Source organism: Leucopleurus acutus (genome assembly GCF_964270905.1).
Source record: "Leucopleurus acutus genome assembly, chromosome: 15".
Classification (NCBI taxonomy): domain Eukaryota; kingdom Metazoa; phylum Chordata; class Mammalia; order Artiodactyla; family Delphinidae; genus Leucopleurus; species Leucopleurus acutus.
Window position 1 is genome coordinate 32,901,577 of NC_139157.1, and position 18,769 is coordinate 32,920,345.

Consider the following 18,769-nt stretch of genomic DNA (forward strand, 5'->3'; position numbering starts at 1 on the left):
CTATCAAAATGACAAGGCTAAGTCCCAGGAGAGGGATCCAGAAAACAATTCTTTTAAAAAATTAATTCATCCTTTTGCTTCTTAATCCAAAGGAAAATGGAAAGAAATGAATGGATAAAAAAAAATCCAGATTCTTTTTATTCAACTGTCATTCCATGAACAGTTTTGAGAGCATAATATATGCCAGAGAGTGTTCAGTTATAGCTGCAGGTAAAATTTTATGTTAGAAGAGATAAAGGTCTGCCACTGTTTTCAGATCTGTTGGGGTCAAATACTTTGAAAAGAACAAAGGTAAGTTTGTTTCTGGTGAGGAAGTTTTTTTTTTTTTTAAATGCTAAATACAGGTTTGTGCCATCATCTGAGCTGAATTCACTGTAGGGAGAAGTGATCAGTTTGCCATGTTAAATATTAAGAAAGAAACGAGAGAGAAAGGGGGAGAAAGGAAGGAGAGAAGGAAAGAAGGGAAGTAGGAAGGAGGGGAGAAAGGAAGGAATGGATGGAAGGCTCTGTTTTAGTTCTAGCTTCATTAACACTCTAAAAAAGGCAGAAGCTGCCTATCATTTCTTGAGGAGAGAACTCTCTCTTGTCTGAGGAGAAGGAGACGAAAATAGACTTGATCTGCTCATGTTAGTCCGTTGTAAAATATCATTTTCATAGAACATGTTGCAAAGAAGAAGAGAACCAAAATTTTCCCAGGCTCTGGTCTCTCAGTGAGCTGTTTCCTCTGTGCCCCGATTCCATTAGAAAATCCTCGGCACTTCTGTGACTTATGGCAGCCGGATGTCTAAACCATGGTTTGTGGATCAGGTTGGGTGGACTGTACAATCATATGGTATTAGTATTTGAAGAAACTCTAGATATGCCCTAGAGTAATGCACTCATTGTATAGTTGAGAGACTGATGCTTTGAGACTTTAACTTACTCACACTAGTACTTCTAGTTAGTGGCACAGTTGTCGTTAAGACCAAGGACCCCTCAGTAAAGATCTCATTCCACTGTACCATTCTGCCCTTAAAAATCTTAAATAGTTTAAGTTATCTAAATTTTATTTGATTATATGGGCAATGATCATTCATTAAAAAACAAAAAGAAGGATCATTCCCCATTCTGCTTCTTAGAAGTCTCCTTTCAGAGTTGTCACACTTGATTTCATGCGTGTGCATCAACTTGACTTACTCCGCCATGGTCAAACTCCCACCCCGTGCTCCCAGATTCAGATGAAAGAGCCTCTAAGACTCACCTCCAAAGCAGTCATGTTTTTCTGGTTTTCTGCAGATAAGCGATTAGCTTCTTTGATTCTATCTGTGGCTTCTCTCAACAGGTCCCAAGCATCATCAACCTTGCTTTTGTAGTCTGCCAGTTTCTCCCAGAGATCCTTCTCCATTTCTTCATTTTTCCCTCGGGATTCTCCAAACAGCTTCTTCACTTTCTTCAGAAGGGCTTCTGCAGCTCTATAAACACCCCAGCCCAATCAGAGACAATAAGCCCTTGCCACTGCCTCAGGGTTTATTGGTATTAAACAGTGTTACAAAGAAATGCTAACATTAAAAGTATGGAAAAATTAAAGACAATATTTAAGGCAGATTGACTGTGTGCTAAACCAAGTTGAAAACTGATAGCTGAAAAGTGGCAAGAGCATTTATAATGAAAACTAAAGAAGAAAAAACTCCACACATTTAAAACTGATTAGTAATATAACATTTTCATTTGGAAGGGATCTCATGTTATTCTCATAATCTGGCTGATGAAATCAGTTTTATGATTACTTCACACACCAAAAATAAAATCTACCTGATTAACCATGAGATATTTTCACTGTTACTTTGAATATAAGATATGAATATTGATATGTTTGGTTAGAAACTGTGAATATAGTGCCATGCTGTTGACATGCTAGTATGATATAATTTTGACCTACATTTCTTTTCCTTTGAACTGAGTGTTCTGGGAGTTTCCTGGATTCAACTTAATGGTTTTCCTAAAGTGATAATATCTGAGCCCTTTAAGGAAGGCTAAATATTTGAAGAACAGTAGTTCTCAAACTAAAAGGCATCATAATTCCCTGAAGAAGTTGCCAAAACAGATTGCTGGGCCCCATCCCCAAAGTTTCTGATTCAGTAGGTCTAGGGTGGGGTTTGATAATTTGTATTTCTAACAAGTTCTTAGGTGTTGCTAATGTTGCTGATTTAGTATATACTATTTGATTATTAATAACACCATCACTTTGAAGTTAGCTGACTATGAATGTAACAATGTATTTTTTTATTGAGTGTACGGTCACAGGAATTCATTGGCATTGTAAAATCACTATCATTAGTCACAACCTCAAATTCCCAAACTTTATTTCATAGTATTAGGCATGTATTATTTGACAATTCTTCTATTCAGTATTTCCTAAGATGACAAAATGTATAGGATGGCCTGTTAAATTCATAACTTTATTTATCCAAAGATATTTTTATTAAAACAAAAATAATTAATAGTTCTAAAGGCCCTAATAATGGAAATTAATAAAGAAAGACCATTAGCCTAATTGCAGAAGGGACAGCACCAAAAAAAGATCATTTACTTGATTATATATAGGTATAAACATGCCTTTGATCCGTTTTAGAGCAAGACAAATTATAACTAAGTAGATGAAAAATAAATAAAGAACAAAGTATCTCCTACTGATATGTGATGGAAAATTTAGAAATCTCTACACAACAATTTGGAAAGCTCAGTTTATCAAATGAAAAAGTAATAGCGCTTCTACTCACACCAACTCATCTTCAGCAACTTCCTTTTGTGTGTCTAGATTTTTCCTCCTCAGTTCTGTCATCATCTTATCAACTTCATTCTGAAGCTCTTGAAAATTTCTCTCAAAGGCCTTGTCTTGAATTCCTAGAGTTTCATTTAGTTTTACAGCTTTTTCACTTACATCTGCAGGGGGTAAAACAAATTTTGCAAATTAGTAAACTAAATGCCACATGCAAAAATGGCACCCAGCATCTGCTCTTCCCCACCATCTCTAAGAGAAATGTTGTTTGTCATGGGTGTTCCTGCTGGGAAACAGAGAGGCAGTTGCTATAACAATCCATAACAAACAAGGAAATGTGACATATTTCTTCATATTACATTGCTTTTAGGGGGACACAGTAATTAAAACACAGTGTTTCTACCCCAAAAGGAAGAAATAAAGTAAACAAATAGCTCAAACCTTCTTCAGGTAAAAGGTAAAAAATGAGACATGTAGCATAACACTTGGAAGCTGAAAATGCAAGGTCTGCATTGCTGATAAGACACAATCATATTCAATTTTAAAACCCTAAGTATAGAAACACTATCAGTGATGAGATCTCTCAAAACGAACCTGCCCTTGTACTTCCACGCAGTTCTGTGTTGATCTGTGTAAAGGAATGAGGAAAGGAGCCCCTATCTACGGACAGGCATTATGCATTAGGGCTCACAGATACCCTCCAGCAATAACAGCCATCCTAAGAGTCTGTGTTTATTATGCACTAAACACATTTTCAAACTGTGCTCTTTGGAATCTTAGGATTCTCCAGGCGCTTCAGGTATTCTACAAATGATATCTCTTCTGCCAAGAATCTGTTTTATAGGTTGGTGCTCTGGGCAAGTTTTCATTTGAAAAAAGAATTCTATGTCAAATAATAGTTTGAAAAATTGGTGAACTGAAACATGCACACAGTTCTACCTTAGTTTGAGACCAACTTTTCCTGAAGCGTGTTCTATGGAGCACTAATTTAGCAAGATGAAGAGAGGTGTTTTTCTGAACTCCTTTATCTTCGGAACACTATTTCTATTATATAATATTACCTATGAAAATCCCCAGAATAAAGGCTATGGGTTGGCCAAGAGACATTTTCTACCATTCAAAGCTGTATCCTAAGACCTCTTTAAGACCTAAAGAATTTTCAAAACTCATTTCTATACTTGGAGAAACTTTTCTGATTAACACTGGTGGGAGCTGTTCCAAGGGTCATATGAACAGAGCTCCTGAAAAAAGTGCACATAGTTAGGCGAAGTAGACCAGCCATGGGGATGTGACATGGTGGGTTAGTACAGTGGTTCTGAAATGTGGTCCCCAAATTAGCAACCTCAGATCACCTGGGAACTTGTTAGAAATGTATATTCTCAGGTCCCATCACAGATCTATTAAGTCAAAAAGTCTGGGGTGTGGACCAGCAATTTGTGTTTTTAACAAGCCCTCCAGGATCTTCTGATGCACCTAGAGTTTGAGAATCTTGGGTTAGTAGAAGAAATTGAGTTTCAATCTCTAATTCTACCCTTTCCAAAATGCATCTTTCTAATTCTTTTTTAATGATAAATGTCTTTGGTTAGAAAATTGCTGCAGTCAACCTGTTATTTCTGATAACCATAGTTTAATCTGCAGAACAATCTAAATCAGGTCTTTTAAAGAACAAATATGGCCATTCTTAGCCCTGTGGTAGAAATTACTGCTCAGGTGCTATTCTTAGAAGTAGGTGAGGGTGCCTACTTTCTGGCTGACTACTTCATAGTCATCCCTTGACATATGCCAAAGAACCTTCTTAAGATTCCACCACTATGATTAGTAAGATATCACCTAGGCCATGTCATTCTTGTTAAGGAAACATGGTAACCATGGACTATTGATTGGAAAGCTCCTTGGTCCAGCAGACTATGGGGAAGCCATGCTAGAATGTTGATGATGAAATGTAAGAAGGTTTCTACTCTTTAGATTTCAAGAAAGGTAGTAGTAGATTTGGCTCTACTGATGATACAGCCCCATCCTTTGGTTTGAGTGCATGCCTATCTGTACAGTTGGTTTTAACCAATTGTAGCATGTAAGTAACCAATGACATCATTTGTCTTCACATTTTTTTTTTAAATGTAAGGGATAAGCCCCACTTTCTAACCTGACAAAGCTGTATGTTTTTTCATTATTAAATGAATACATAAATGAACTTTGCTTAAAGACATTTTTGGAAATTTGATGGAATTTAGGTCCTGGGCCTAGGTGGTATTGAGGAAGGAAGGAATGTGAGATGCAGCCTCACTATTTCTTTTGTGGTCTAATCTCACAGCTAAATTTCTACAGAGAAGAATTTGGTGGAAAAAGAATGATGGAGTGAGAAAAGGAAAAGATGGATTGCATCATTTCTTTTAAATGAAAGCAATATGTAAGCAACCAGAAGAAATTATTAGGGTACACAAAAACTGCTTTAGCAAAATGATGCTATATTAAGAAAGCAGCATTATTTTAATAGAAGAGGTCTGATTGCTCCTTTGCTTCTATACATGGAATTTGGAACTTCTCTGAGTACTTTTAAACTAAAGATAAATGTGTTATGTAGTCTACTATTCCAAGATATACACTATCACTTCAGTATGTTTTCAACAGTATTAAAAATACTTGCAACATAAACACATCTTTTAAATTTAATTATCTTTTCTTTCTAACTTATTACAAAGGGAATTTAAAGTCGTTTGAAAATATCTTTAAAACAAGATAAAATAAATATAAAAGGAAATGGAGCAAAGATAAAAAAAAATTAATGTAAATCAGGCAAAGAGTTACTAGACAGAAATGCATATGCTGGAATGCCCAGGGCAGTGGATCCTACATCTAGTGTTAAGCAGCTCAGTAGCCAATGCATCAGGATAAAAAGGAGTATTTTAAGAGGTATACAGTATCCATAACATACAAACTAAATAAATAAATTCCTCAGGAGAAGCAGAGCTGTTTTTCATGCTGAACCTGAGAAAAATATCCTATAATGGGTAAATTTATCATGAATGACTAATACTATTGAGACCTGAAGAACAGGAAAGAAGGGTGTCCAGCATTTCTTAAGTCTTATTATACATCAGAACATATGCTAATGGTTTATACAGACATCCAAGCCTTGTTATATATATGTAAACGCTTTATGATTTAACTCTGGCATATTCAAATTTGAATTTTCATGAAATTTTAATAGTTAGATTAATTCTGTCAAAGTTCTTTTACAAAGAGCTGTGGTTACCATTTTTGTTATCATTTACGTTAGTACCTGGTGGAAGAAGAGAGTAGTATTCATTTTGTCCTCGGGTATAGGATCACAGCTGTCCACATGGTACTTCACATGAATTAGAAAAAGGTGCCCCATTTGGACAGACACAGCCAGACCACCTGACTGATGCACAATGTAGGAAATGGGAGACACCTTTGATGACATAACCCCTTTCTTTGATAGACAGATTGTGGATGGTGAGCCAAGCCTGGGTTAAATACCATCTCCACTCTGCCCCCTGCTGGTGCCTTTGTGGCACGCACAAAGATGCAGATAAAGTAGGCAGTGCTGGTACTGTAGTCTATCGGAAACGTGTATTAGGATTTATGCTTATGTAGCAACGTTTGATTGAAATGATCAAGATTAGTTCCTAGGATAGGCTGCTGGGTGTTAGTGCTTGAGACTGAGTTGGAAGGAAAAGGAAAGTCCCTGGAGTACTGACTAATGTCTTCAGGAATCCAGGTAGAGTGAATCTGTTCTAGCTGCAATGGGATTTTTTTTGGTGGGAGGAAGGGAGGGTGGACACTTTCAAATAACATTACTGGAAAATAAAAACAGGGAAAGGACAACAACTTCATCTAGCAGAGGAGAAACCACGAGTTAACTGAGATTTTTTTGGTAGGAGTAACTTCTGTTTCGGATCCTGACACGTCTTGCCTGAGATTATACCTCAGATTGAAACTCTGTTGTTTCTTGCTGTGGGGAATCTTTGGAATTTTCTGCCTCTTCTTGGCCAGTGATTCCTAAGACTGACCTGTCAGGATATGCCTTGAAGGTTCTCACGTCCTGATTTATTTGGCTATATTAGAAAGCAAAGTATCTAAAACGTATAACATTATAGAGCAATAAAAATGTTTTATTTTTAAAGCAAAAAGAAAACACTTTTTCCTATTTTCTCAACATGCATGCATGTTTATCATATAGTAGTAGATATTTAAGAACTAATGTTCTGTTGTTTTGTTTTTTGAGGGTTTTTTTTTCTTTCTTTTTGCATTATCTGTTTTCTTTGAGTTTCTTAATCTGGGCTTTTGCCTAAAAATGGCTTCCACTTTGATTCTCAAATCAGATTGGTAGATGCCAAGAACTAACCCTTTGAGAATTGTGGACTAAATGCAGTAGAGCTTCTGGTAAGGTAGCACATCCAAATCCCAAGGAACAGATGTTCATTAAAAACTGGTACCAAGTATTTAAAAGCCATTTTGAGAAATTAAAGTGCTGCTTTAAGGTACTAAGCAGAACAATAAAATTAACTTTTTTTAAAAAATCAAGGATCTTTTAAATAGTTCTGAATACAAAAACAGCACCATAGCAGAGGATAAGTTGCCCATTAACTAATTTAATCATATTTGATCACAATAGCCATTCCTCAAGGATCAGAGCATTCATAAAGGAATGCATTCAATTTACTGCTATTTTGTACTCATAATTCCTAATTCACTGACTTCTGTCACAAATTTAACACTGTAGGCTGTAGATTCTCAGTTGATAATGCCCTTGAATATCTTGATCAAAAAACTTTTTAAAAATCCAACCCTCAAATTTAGAAATGTCATCTCTTACTAGAGAAATTCCAGTCCTGTGCAATCCTTTTTTTCTTTTCCTGTTAGGAGAAATAATGATTAAATTGTGAGTTTTCTAATACCTTCTGCGTGCTGGGCCAGGTCCTTAATGAATTCTCCTAAGGAGTTTGCTCTCGTGTTGGTCCTCTCTGCATCCTGTCCAGTTTGCTCGCCATCTGCTGTCACTTTGGTAGCCTAATGAACCAAATTCGGGAAAAGCATAATTAATAGAGATGATGAAGCTACAGCTAGATAAGCTCTCACCGGCTGCATTTTCTTTCAAATATTACTTTGAGCCAAAGGAAATTGATGAATTATTGATCAGATGTACTGGAAATGACGCCCGTGCTCAAATATACAATTAAACTTTATTACTTCTTCCATTAAATGGAAATCAGAGAGCTGTATTTGGTCTTTTTAAAACCCTCATTGTACGCAATGGCACAGTAGAAGCCATAAAGCAGAATTATTTTTGAAATATTTTGAAGGTACTATTGCCAAAAGTCTTTAATGGATTCTTCAGCCTGCACATGTTGCAGTTTTGTCCATATTTTATTTACTGAAAAAGTGTGGAGTGTAGCAATGATCTCTCGAAAGAGGCACAGACAACCTGTCTCAATCAGCTTGATCCTATAGATTCGGTTTAGATCAATACATTAATTAAAGAAACAAAGAAAGGGAATGCTTAGCTACTAAGTAGTAAATGCTTGTTTTATAACACTGTAAAGATCTAGTAAAATGTTAAAGAAGAATAAATGTTAACTTTCCCCATATGACATCACCAAAAAAGATTCCAGTAATCACAGGACCATATATTACTATCAACAAAATAGAACAGAACTCTACAACAGCCCCACCTCCCAAAGAAAGTCCTCATATTGTTTCACCCTTATTCACATTGAAAATATCACTTGACACAATGGAATCCATTTAACGTGTTCATAGTTAAGATATACCATATGTAATCAAATGGCATGTGTAACATTACAAGTTTCAGATACTATGAGGCTTAGAGCACGTTGTAACAGGTTTATACTTCGTTTTTTAATGTGTATGCATATGCTAATAAATATGACTTCCTTTTCTAAAAAATAGGGATAATCTAACTACAGAAAATGAATCAAAGAATCACAAACTGCCTCAATACAATTTAAATAAAGGTTCAAGCTGGCAGAGTATTAATACTCCACAATCTTGTACCAGAGTGCTTGCATTTTAGACATGCCCAGAGAATCTAAGTTGTTTTATACGTAAACGGATTTTAAATAGAACTTAAGATAGAACTAACTGTCTGGCCAGCACAGAACATGGTAGGAGGTGCTGCAGGAATTATAGTGCATTTTATGATTTCCCAGGGGGCAATAAGAGGTTTAATCCATGAAAGTTTTCAAGGTTTTAAATAAAAGGTAGAATATAAAGTCCAACCATTATCATCTAATTTCTCAACCTTCAAATATTATCACCACAAATAAAAGAATGAAAGGAAAAGAATCCAATGGAAGTTTAAAAAATTCCTCGTTATAGTTTCAGTATATATACAAAATGATTTGGCGTGTGTTAATCAATATATTAGAATGCTCTGGATTAACTCTTCCAAAACATTAATATTGGAATGATTTTCACTTTTAAATTCGAGGTCCAGTTGGGTCAAGAAACTCTACACATACACACCACACAAATGTATGCTCACATAATTTTTTAAATGTTGCTTTTGAATTACTAAGGTCAGCTGCTTAAGATGTTGGTCATCTAAACTGCTTTAGATGTTTGTCTAGTCTGGATTTTACTGTGTTCTATAATATCTCTACTAATTTCACATACCACAGAATACCATAAGGGATTTGATCTACATTATTATCATCTTGCAATATCTTAAGAATTAATATACCACCAGCACTAGTATCACTTACTATACAGAAAATATACATTATAATTTGAACTAAAATTTATTTTTTGCTTCATCAGTATCTTATTTACATTACTAAAAGGTAATAATTCCCACAAATCTCATACCAGAGAGCTTTCCAACTCTTGTATGCTCAAAGCATCTAATTTCTTGAATAAATGTATACTGATACACTCTCCTTTTAAAATTCTGGATGATCAAGATAATATTCATTGCCTTGACTTCTATTTATCAAGTTAATTTATAGAAAAATGTGTAAGAGTCATTGTTAACACACTCAGTACCAATAACATGAGTACTCCAATATTAAGATGTGAAGAATTCTACATGACCCATGGTAAGAAATAAGTCAAAAATGTTATAATTAAGACCCTATGCAATCAGCTTCCCTGGCTTCCTTTTATATGTAATATGCCAATCTCTTCCCTTCTTAGGGTCTTCTCATATTCTGTTGTCTTTGCCTGGAATGAGCTTCTGCTCAACACTTTAGTGGCTGGATCCTTGTCATCCATCAGCTTTCAGTTTAATAAGTATCTCTTCTTGGTGTGGCCATCCCCAGGGCACCTATCTAGGTTTCTCAGCTTCCTGCAGAAGAATATTTCCTTCATAGCTCCATGCATTTTAGAATTACTATTTACGTGTTGGCATACCTATGTAATGGCTACCTGACTAAAAAGTAAGCTCTAAGAGGACAAAAACTTGGTCTGTTTGCTCATCACTTTATATCCAGCTTCTAGTATGATATCTCACTTACAGCAAATATTGAATGAATGTTGTTAAATATATGACTAAACAATTTCCTAACTAATCTTGTCAACATTATTGCCATTCTTATTGCCTACTTATTGCCTACCTTTCCAGAAAAAGCTTTGTTCACACTATTGCTCCCTAACTCCTCTCCAATTATCCAAAATAAATCCAGCCCCCAAGATGATTCGCTTCCAACTTCACCTTCTCTGTGAAGGCATCCCCAATGATTTTGACCCATACGCTCCTTTCTTAGATTTTCAAAAACAACTATCATTACCACTATTCGTGACTGTTGTGGGTAATTATTTTTTTAGGTGTTTCGTCATATCTATTGAATTGCAATCCTTGGGGGCTAGGGTTATATCTTATCTCTTTTTTATTCCTCCGAGTGCCAGGAACAGTGCCTGGCAAACTGTAGGGGGTCAAGGATGTTTGGTGATTGACTGATGTAGTAATAATCAAACAAACTATTCCTTTGAGGTTCTAAAGCCTGGTGGAGAAAGAAAAACCTCTTTCCATATGCCTTTCTGATACCATTCAAACTGGCCATATGCCTGGTTTTGCTTACCAGTGAATGTGGATGGCTGGGCATTTTTTCTGGACATTTTTCACAGCCTTATAGGAAGCTGCTGCTGAAGGGCTACAGCTGAGTGCTTAGGAGGAGAGCCAGGCCTGACTGCCTCTGGTCCCAACCACACTCCATTCTAGTTAGTGGCTTTCTGGTAATTCAAAACTAGCCTGCGATTGCACACCAAATACCACGCTGGTGGGGGTGAGTGGAGGTAGGGGCCGGGGGTGGGCAGAAATCTTTATGGCCAGAACAGTACTTACTAAGGGAGAAGATAGCCTTCCTTCTGCACAAAAAGAGCTTCCTCTCTTGGCTGCACTCCAGGAGAGGAGGAGATGTGAGATTCCTGGACCAAAAGGCATTGACTTATGATATTAGCCCTCTAAGAGGTGGGTTACACAGTCAGGCTCAGCTGTACCCCAGATTGACATGCGTGTTCAGAGGGCTGACAATACTCTTGTGTTTCGTTTACTCTTCCTGCCTTTAGAGATACATAGAGGGCATGATCCCTATTTTCACACTGGTGAGGATGAAGGTATAAAGAGGTTAAGTGACTTATCTGAACTCACACATATAGGAAATAGGGGACAAGACACAAATTTTCTGTCTCACAGCCTTGTATGCTGTCTGTATTAAACATTAACTTATGTTTGGCTAACATTCAGGAGGACTGGGAAGATATTTGAAAAAGTTAAGCATTCTGGGTGGGAGGAGGGACACGGCTCCAGCTTTTACGTATTTTAAGTGCATAAGCTTTAGGTTTTAGTAAACATATTTAAAAATCCATATCAGAATATCATATAGATACATTAAAAAAAAAATCATGTCCCTGGTGGCCCAGTGGTTAAGACTCTGCCTTCCAGTGCAGGGGGTGCAGGGTTGATCCCTGGTCGGGGAACTAGGATCCCACATGCTGTGTGACATGGTTAAAAAAAAAAAAATCCTGTCTCATTACACAGTAATGAAGTTGAAGAGTCACCTTGTCAAAACCACCCAGGAGAGACTCCATAAAGGAAGGCAATTACAAATACACTATCACCTATGGGGAGTGGTGATAGATTGTAAAAAGTGAAATTTACAAAAATCAGTTTCAACCAGGACAGGCTATTGATAATGTTACAGATGAAGGCTACATAGTTCATGATAGGAGCTGTCTGCCTGATTCAGTTTGGCTCTCCTTGTATTTTATTAACTTGCCATCCCCAACCCTTAGTCAGCTTCCTTCTAACTCACTATTATCTTGTCCTTTGAGTATTTGACAAATGTCTTCTCATTTATCCTAATATGTTGTACAATCTTCCTTTCACTCTCTATCTTAGATTTTCTTATTTTTACTTTCTCTTACCTCTGTTCTACATATTTCCAGTATTCCTTTGTAAATGATAGCTCACACACTGCTTTGCATGTATCTCTCTTACCTTTGATTATCTTTTTTTACATTCAAGTTCACTCAACTAGGTATTTTTTCCTTTTATTTTTCTTTTATTTTCTTTGTGGGGTTTTTTTTTTTTTTGAGTATTTATATCTAGGCAGCACGCATTACCATTAGGCACACATTCATTTACTTCTGAACAATGTAGCTATTACTTTCTTACTTTAGCTCAAGCAGTTCTCACTGTGCCTCTTGAAATCTGCACATAATTTTCTTGGTTGGATATTACTAGTGTCTTTCATTTTCCACCTTCTTTATGTTAAAACTAGAACCTAATGGAGCAAATCTAACTACTGAGTAGACAACATTGCTTAGATGTCATCCACCTTTGCATTTGCAGAGGTTTTCTGCTGAATATAAATTTGAGATCTAATCATTTACATGATATTCTTTAGGGTCAACTTCAAACACTACCGGTTCTGTATATCCAAGAGTCAGTGAAGTACTAGGACAAGCTACTAGGACAGACAGAGCACAAAGAGAGAGACAACCAACTGACCCTGGGGAATGATAATAAGTCAGTTCTATGTAAAATTTCTCCTTAAATATTTCAGGCGTCAGTTTTGAAAGTTCCAAATAAACAAGTGTGATTTGTTATACATTATCTCTCTCTCTTTTAAAAAAATATTTTATTTACTTATTTTTTATACAGCAACTTCTTATTATCTATTCTATACATATTAGTGTATACATGTCAATCCCAATCCCCCAATTCATCCCACCACCACCACCACCTCCACTTTCCTCCCTTGGTGTCCATACGTTTGTTCTCTACATCTGTGTAGAACTGTTGCAAAACAGTTCATCTGTACCATTTTTCTAGATTCCACATATATGCATTAATATATGATATCTGTTTTTCTCTTTCTGACTTACTTCACTCTGTATGACAGTCTCTAGGTCTATCCACGTCTCTACAAATTCTCTCTCTTTTAAAATATAACAGCAGAAATGAAAAACATTGTTGGCAACTTAAACCTTTTAAAACTATAAATAAGGCATTGTAAATATATATATATGTGTGTGTGTGTGTGTGTGTTTATATATATATATATAGTAGGCACTTAAATCATTTAAAAACTAGTTTCATCATTTTGGAAATGCCTCATCTTCATTTAAATTTGATTTTCAATATACAGTAAGAAACAAGGTAGATAAAGCTAAATTTTGATATTTTATATAGTTCAGTCTATTACATTGCATTTACCCCTTATGAAATATAAACAGTTAAGAGATGTTTATCAAAGAAAGCAAAATATTCAACTCAATATAATTATATGCCTGATTTTAGTGCATTTTAGAGAAATTCAAAATTAATGCTTATTGTAGGTTTCTATACCTTTCATTTATTTTTATGCTATTTTTAAAATTATTCACAATTAGTTAATTAATTAAACAAATATTGACTGAACACCTCCTATATACATGATACTGGTGATACTGTGGTAAGGGGGAAAAACCTCACACTTCCTGCTCTTTTGGAGTTTATAGTCTGGTGGGATAGAGAGGTATTTGTTTAATGATCATGAAAATAAATTATAACCACAAACTGAAGAAAAAGCACAGTGGTATAACACAATTATAAGAGGAATCACATCACACCTGGAATATCACAGAAGACTTGTGGTAGACTTCGAGGAGCTGAGCTTTAGAAAGTGAATTGGAATTAACAGAAGTTAACAAGATGTAGGAGGAAGTGATTTACTTCAAGGCTAAAGAAAACATGTCCGGAAAGGCTCTGCGGGACAAAGTAATTGAAGGACACCATGGCTGGAGTACAGATGGCCAGGGTCAAAGTGGTGTGAGATGTGGCCAAAGTGAGACTTTGGCCTTTATCTGAAGAGCAATGAGAAGCCAGGGGGCTGAGTTTAAGCACTAGGGTGCCATGTTCAAATTTGGGGTAGCAAAAGTGCATTCTGGCTATACCTTGGAGAACAATCGAAGGAAAATAAGAATAAAAGCTGGACAAGCTAGAAAGCTAATCCCAAACTAAGGGCTGGATGAGAGTAGGGTAGTAAAGATGAGATCTATACACAGAAGTGGAACTCACTGTATTTGGTAATGGGTTAAATAAGTGGGAGGATGAGAAGGAAGAAAGTGGCATCAAAGAAGATTTCTAGGTTTCTGGCTTATATGTTCAATGCACAGGGTCCAGATAACCAGAGCATGAGCTGGGGAAGAGACGAAGCTGGGGAATTAAGACCATGAGGAAAGAGCATCACATGTCAATGAACAAAATGGAGAATTTGAAGGAGGAGAGTGATGTGATCAGATCTGTGATTTAGAAAGTTCACTCTGCCATAAGAATAATAATTGTTTGGAGTTAGATAAAGCTTAGGAAGAGAGGTAATAGAAGACCTCTGAATTGGGTTGGGGTAGAATGAAGAGCAACCATTCAGTTCTATTTTGGGAGACTGGTAAATATTGGAGGACAAATCATTGAGGTGTTCTAAACAGAAGAAAGTATGGGTTTTAAGAGGAAGACGGTGAGTTTAATTTGAGATGTCCAGTTGATAGTTAGGTACGTAGGACTGAAACAGGAGAATGAAGTCTGTCTTGAGAATATGGACTTATTAATCACAAACATATATGTGGCGATCAAAGCCAAAAGAGAGGGTTTACAAAGTGAGAAGAGGTGTGGACTGAGGACTGGACCCCAAGAAAATCGACTTTTGAGGGATGGGCAGAGGAAGAGCTTGAAAATGAAAGGTCTGAGAATTAAGATAAAAGCAGAGAGGAGAGTATGTTAAGAAGGAAGATAGGGTCAAAAGTGGCAATTGCTGTAGGAAGTTCAAGTAAAATCAAGTTTCCACTGGATTTAGTGACCAGCTTGTCATTGATTACCTAGTTGAAATAGTTTTAGTAGCAGGCTGGGAGTGGAAATCTAGACTACAGTGGAGTGAGAAGTGAAAGCAGACCAAGTCTTTGAAAAAATTTGGCTGTGAAATGGAAGAGGGAGGTAAGGACAGTAGCTACAGAGGTATATGGAGTTGTCATCAAAAACATCTCAATATGCCACACTAATCATACTGTCTGACAGTATGAACATGTAACATATGATTGTCGTATTCAAAAAACATATTCCAAGGGGGAAACGGAATGACAATAAATTAAAATACATTGAAAAGGATACATAATTACGCAACATTTTGCATATGTAATATTTGACATTAAATTATATAAAATACATGTTTAAAATGTTAATCTGGGGGAGGAATATTATTCTCTTTACCAAGGGCTATCAGAGAACTAAATTGCTTCATGAAAAAGATAAGCACAAAATATACAAGCACTTGCAGGACAGAAGGCAGCTCACACCAGCTATGCAGGATCAGACTCGCCAGATGTTTTAACAAACATAAAGAACGTACTAGTCAGGCTTCCCTGGTGGCACAGTGGTTGAGAGTCCGCCTGCCGATGCAGGGGACACGGGTTCATGCCCCAGTCGTGGAAGATCCCACATGCCGCGGAGCAGCTGGGCCCGTAAGCCATGGCCACTGAGCCTGCGCGTCTGGCGCCTCTGCTCCGCAACGGAAGAGGCCAAAACAGTGAGAGGCCCGCGTACCGCAAAAAAAATAAAATAAAAAAAAGAATGTGCTAGTCATAAAGTGACTCGCCAGCTAACAAAGTAGAGAAAATGATTCTCAAAAAGATTGGCTGTAGCAGTGAAAGCACTTTCCAGAGGAAAGGGAACTGGAAGAACCGGGTACCTCTAGGCTCACCATAGTTTTCAATCTTAGCCAACATCAGAATCATCTGGAAGCTCTTGAAACTCCCAATGCTCATACTGTGCTCAGACCAAATACATCACAACCTTTGGGGGTGAGACTGGGCACCACGTAACTCTAATGTGCACTCCTAGTTTAGGCACTATCTCCTCTAACGTAGCCATGGATAATAGGAAGTCATGGCCCCTGCCCTTATACTCTGGGCCCAACTGCTGAATCATTCATGGCTGTGAGATAAAGGTACTGGGGGGTCTCAGCCAATATTAGTGGATATTTATGTTATCTAGTCCACTAGTTATGATTACATGTGTATCAGTACACCTTTTGATTATCACGCTGATTGACCACAGGCAAAGAAAGAATTGATCATTTTGAATATTGAAGGTCTCCATGACAATCCTGTTTCTGGTGGGGACAAGGTTAATAAATAAGCGAGGATTTCTATTTCCTCCCCATCCTCACTTAATCAAGGAGATACTTACTTTTAGAAGTCTTATTTCTAGGCTTTCTATGTTACAAAATCTGAAGAATGGGCAGACAAAAATGGTATTGAAGTGTGGAAAGGGGGAAAAAGAGTAATGTTCCAGTGGAGAAATCTGGCAAATGCTACCTCAGTCAGGTGATCAAGATCAACATCAACAGTAATAAGACATATTGATTGCATGGGTTCTTAATATGACGTGATAAAATGATACATTATCTCTGTGGTCTTCCCTACAAAAACCTATATGTCTATTCTGATCATGAGAAAAACATGAGGCAAACCCCAACTGAGGGACATCCTACAAAATACATGAACTTGTCAAAACTGTCAAAATCATCAAGAACAAGGAAAGTCTAAGAAACTGGCACATTCTAGAAGCCACAGCCTAAGAAGACACGATGACGTAATGTAATATCCTGGATAGGATCCTGAAACAATAAAAGGACATTAAGCAAAACTGAAGAAAAAGCAGAGTCTTTAGTTAATAATAATAATCAATATTAGTTCATTTGTTGTGATAGATAGATCATACCAAGATATTAGTAGGGAAAGTGGGTACGGAGTATATGGGAAATCTCTGTACTATCTTTGCAATAACTTTTCTGTACATCTAAAACTATTTTAAAATAAAAAAGTTTATTAAAAAATAGTATTGGAGGGCTTCCCTGGTGGCACAGTGGTTGAGAGTTCACCTGCCGATGCAGGGGACACGGGTTTGTGCCCTGATCTGGGAAGATCCCACATGCCGCGGAGAGGCTGGGCCCATGAGCCATGGCTGCTGAGCCTGAGCGTCCGGAGCCTGTGCTCCGCAACAGGAGAGGCCACAACACTGAGAGGCCCACGTACCGCAAAAAAAAAATCTCAACATAGTATGTCACTAGGGAATTGTAAATTAAAACTAGAATGAGATATTACTACATACCTACTAGAATGGCCAAAATTCAGAACACTGACAACACCAAATGCTGGTGAGGATTTGGAGCAATAGGAACTCTTACTCGTTGCTGCTGGGAATGCAAAATGGTACAGCCACTTTGGAAGACAGTTTGCAGATTTCTTACAAAACTAAACACACTCTTCCCATATGATCCAGCAATTGCACTCTTTGGTTTTCACACAAATGAATTGAAAACTTATATACTTGGATGTTTATAGCAGCTTTATTCATATTGCCAAAGCTTAAAAGCAATGAAGGTGTCCTTCAGTAGGTGAATGGATAAATAAACTTGGTACATCCAGAAAATGGAATACTACTCAGCACTAAAAAGAAGTGAGCTATCAAGCCATCAAAAGACATTGAGGAAACATAAATGTATACTACTAAGTGAAAAAAGCCAATCTGAAAAGGTTACATACTGTATGACTCCAGCTATATGATATACAGAGACAGTAAAAAGATCAGTGGTTGCCAGGGGTTAAGGAAAGGGAGAGGTGAATAGGCAGACCATGGAGGACTTTTAGGGCAGTGAAACCACTCGAAATGATACTATAAAGGTGGAGACATGTCATTAAACATTTGTCAAAATCTATAGAATATACAATACCAAGAGTGAACCCTAAAGTAAACTATAGGCTTTGAGTGATGATGATTCGTCAGTGTAGATTCATCTATTGGAACAAACGTATCACTCTGGTGGAGGATGTTGATAATGCGGGAGGCTGTGCTTGTCTTGGGGCAGGGGGCATATGGGAAATTTCGGTATTTTCCAATCAATTTGGCTTTAAACTTCTCAAAAATACAAAGTCCATTTTAAAAAATTTAGTATGTGAGAGTCTGCTGGAAAGATGAAAGGATGCCAGTTAAGAAGTTATAAGGTAATAATAATAATAATATTAAAGGCTCAGATCATTTGGCTGTAATCAGCTCAGTGAGAGCAACAACAGTGTCAGTTTTGCTTATACCTCTTTCCCAGTGTCTGTCATTCTGTTATAGTGTCTAGAATATATTTGACCCTTAGTAAGGATTAATTAAATGAATGAATGAATGAAAGGCCTCTGTTCCATGGAATCTTCCCTAGTTACCCTTAACATTAAATTAATATTAAATTAATCCATTTGTGTGTATTTCTCAGGTACATTCCTTTATTTTATTTCATGCTGTGTTACATATTTACTTGCACTTGTCCCATATTACCCTCCACATACCTAAATACTTATACACACACACACACACACACACACACACACACACACTCGAGATTGCAACCTCCTTGAAGACAGACTGAGCCTCATTTTTATCTTTCATCTGCCAACACTTAGCACTTGGGCTTTGTATGTGGTGAACATATGTGCTGTTGAATTGAG

At 36.9% G+C, this 18,769-nt stretch overlaps 1 protein-coding gene across 1 annotated transcript in view; it reads right to left on the bottom strand.

Moving 5' to 3' along the window:
* The window catches only part of LAMA2 (laminin subunit alpha 2), a 603,102-nt gene that overhangs the window by 111,762 nt on the left and 472,571 nt on the right, over positions 1–18,769 (bottom strand). Inside the window, exons 35-37 of the mRNA XM_082855622.1 lie at positions 7,681–7,792; positions 2,760–2,922; positions 1,241–1,451 (exon numbers count right to left, since the gene is read on the bottom strand). Coding sequence (XP_082711748.1) covers positions 1,241–1,451; positions 2,760–2,922; positions 7,681–7,792 — 486 coding nt within the window. The remainder of the gene's footprint in view (positions 1–1,240; positions 1,452–2,759; positions 2,923–7,680; positions 7,793–18,769) is intronic.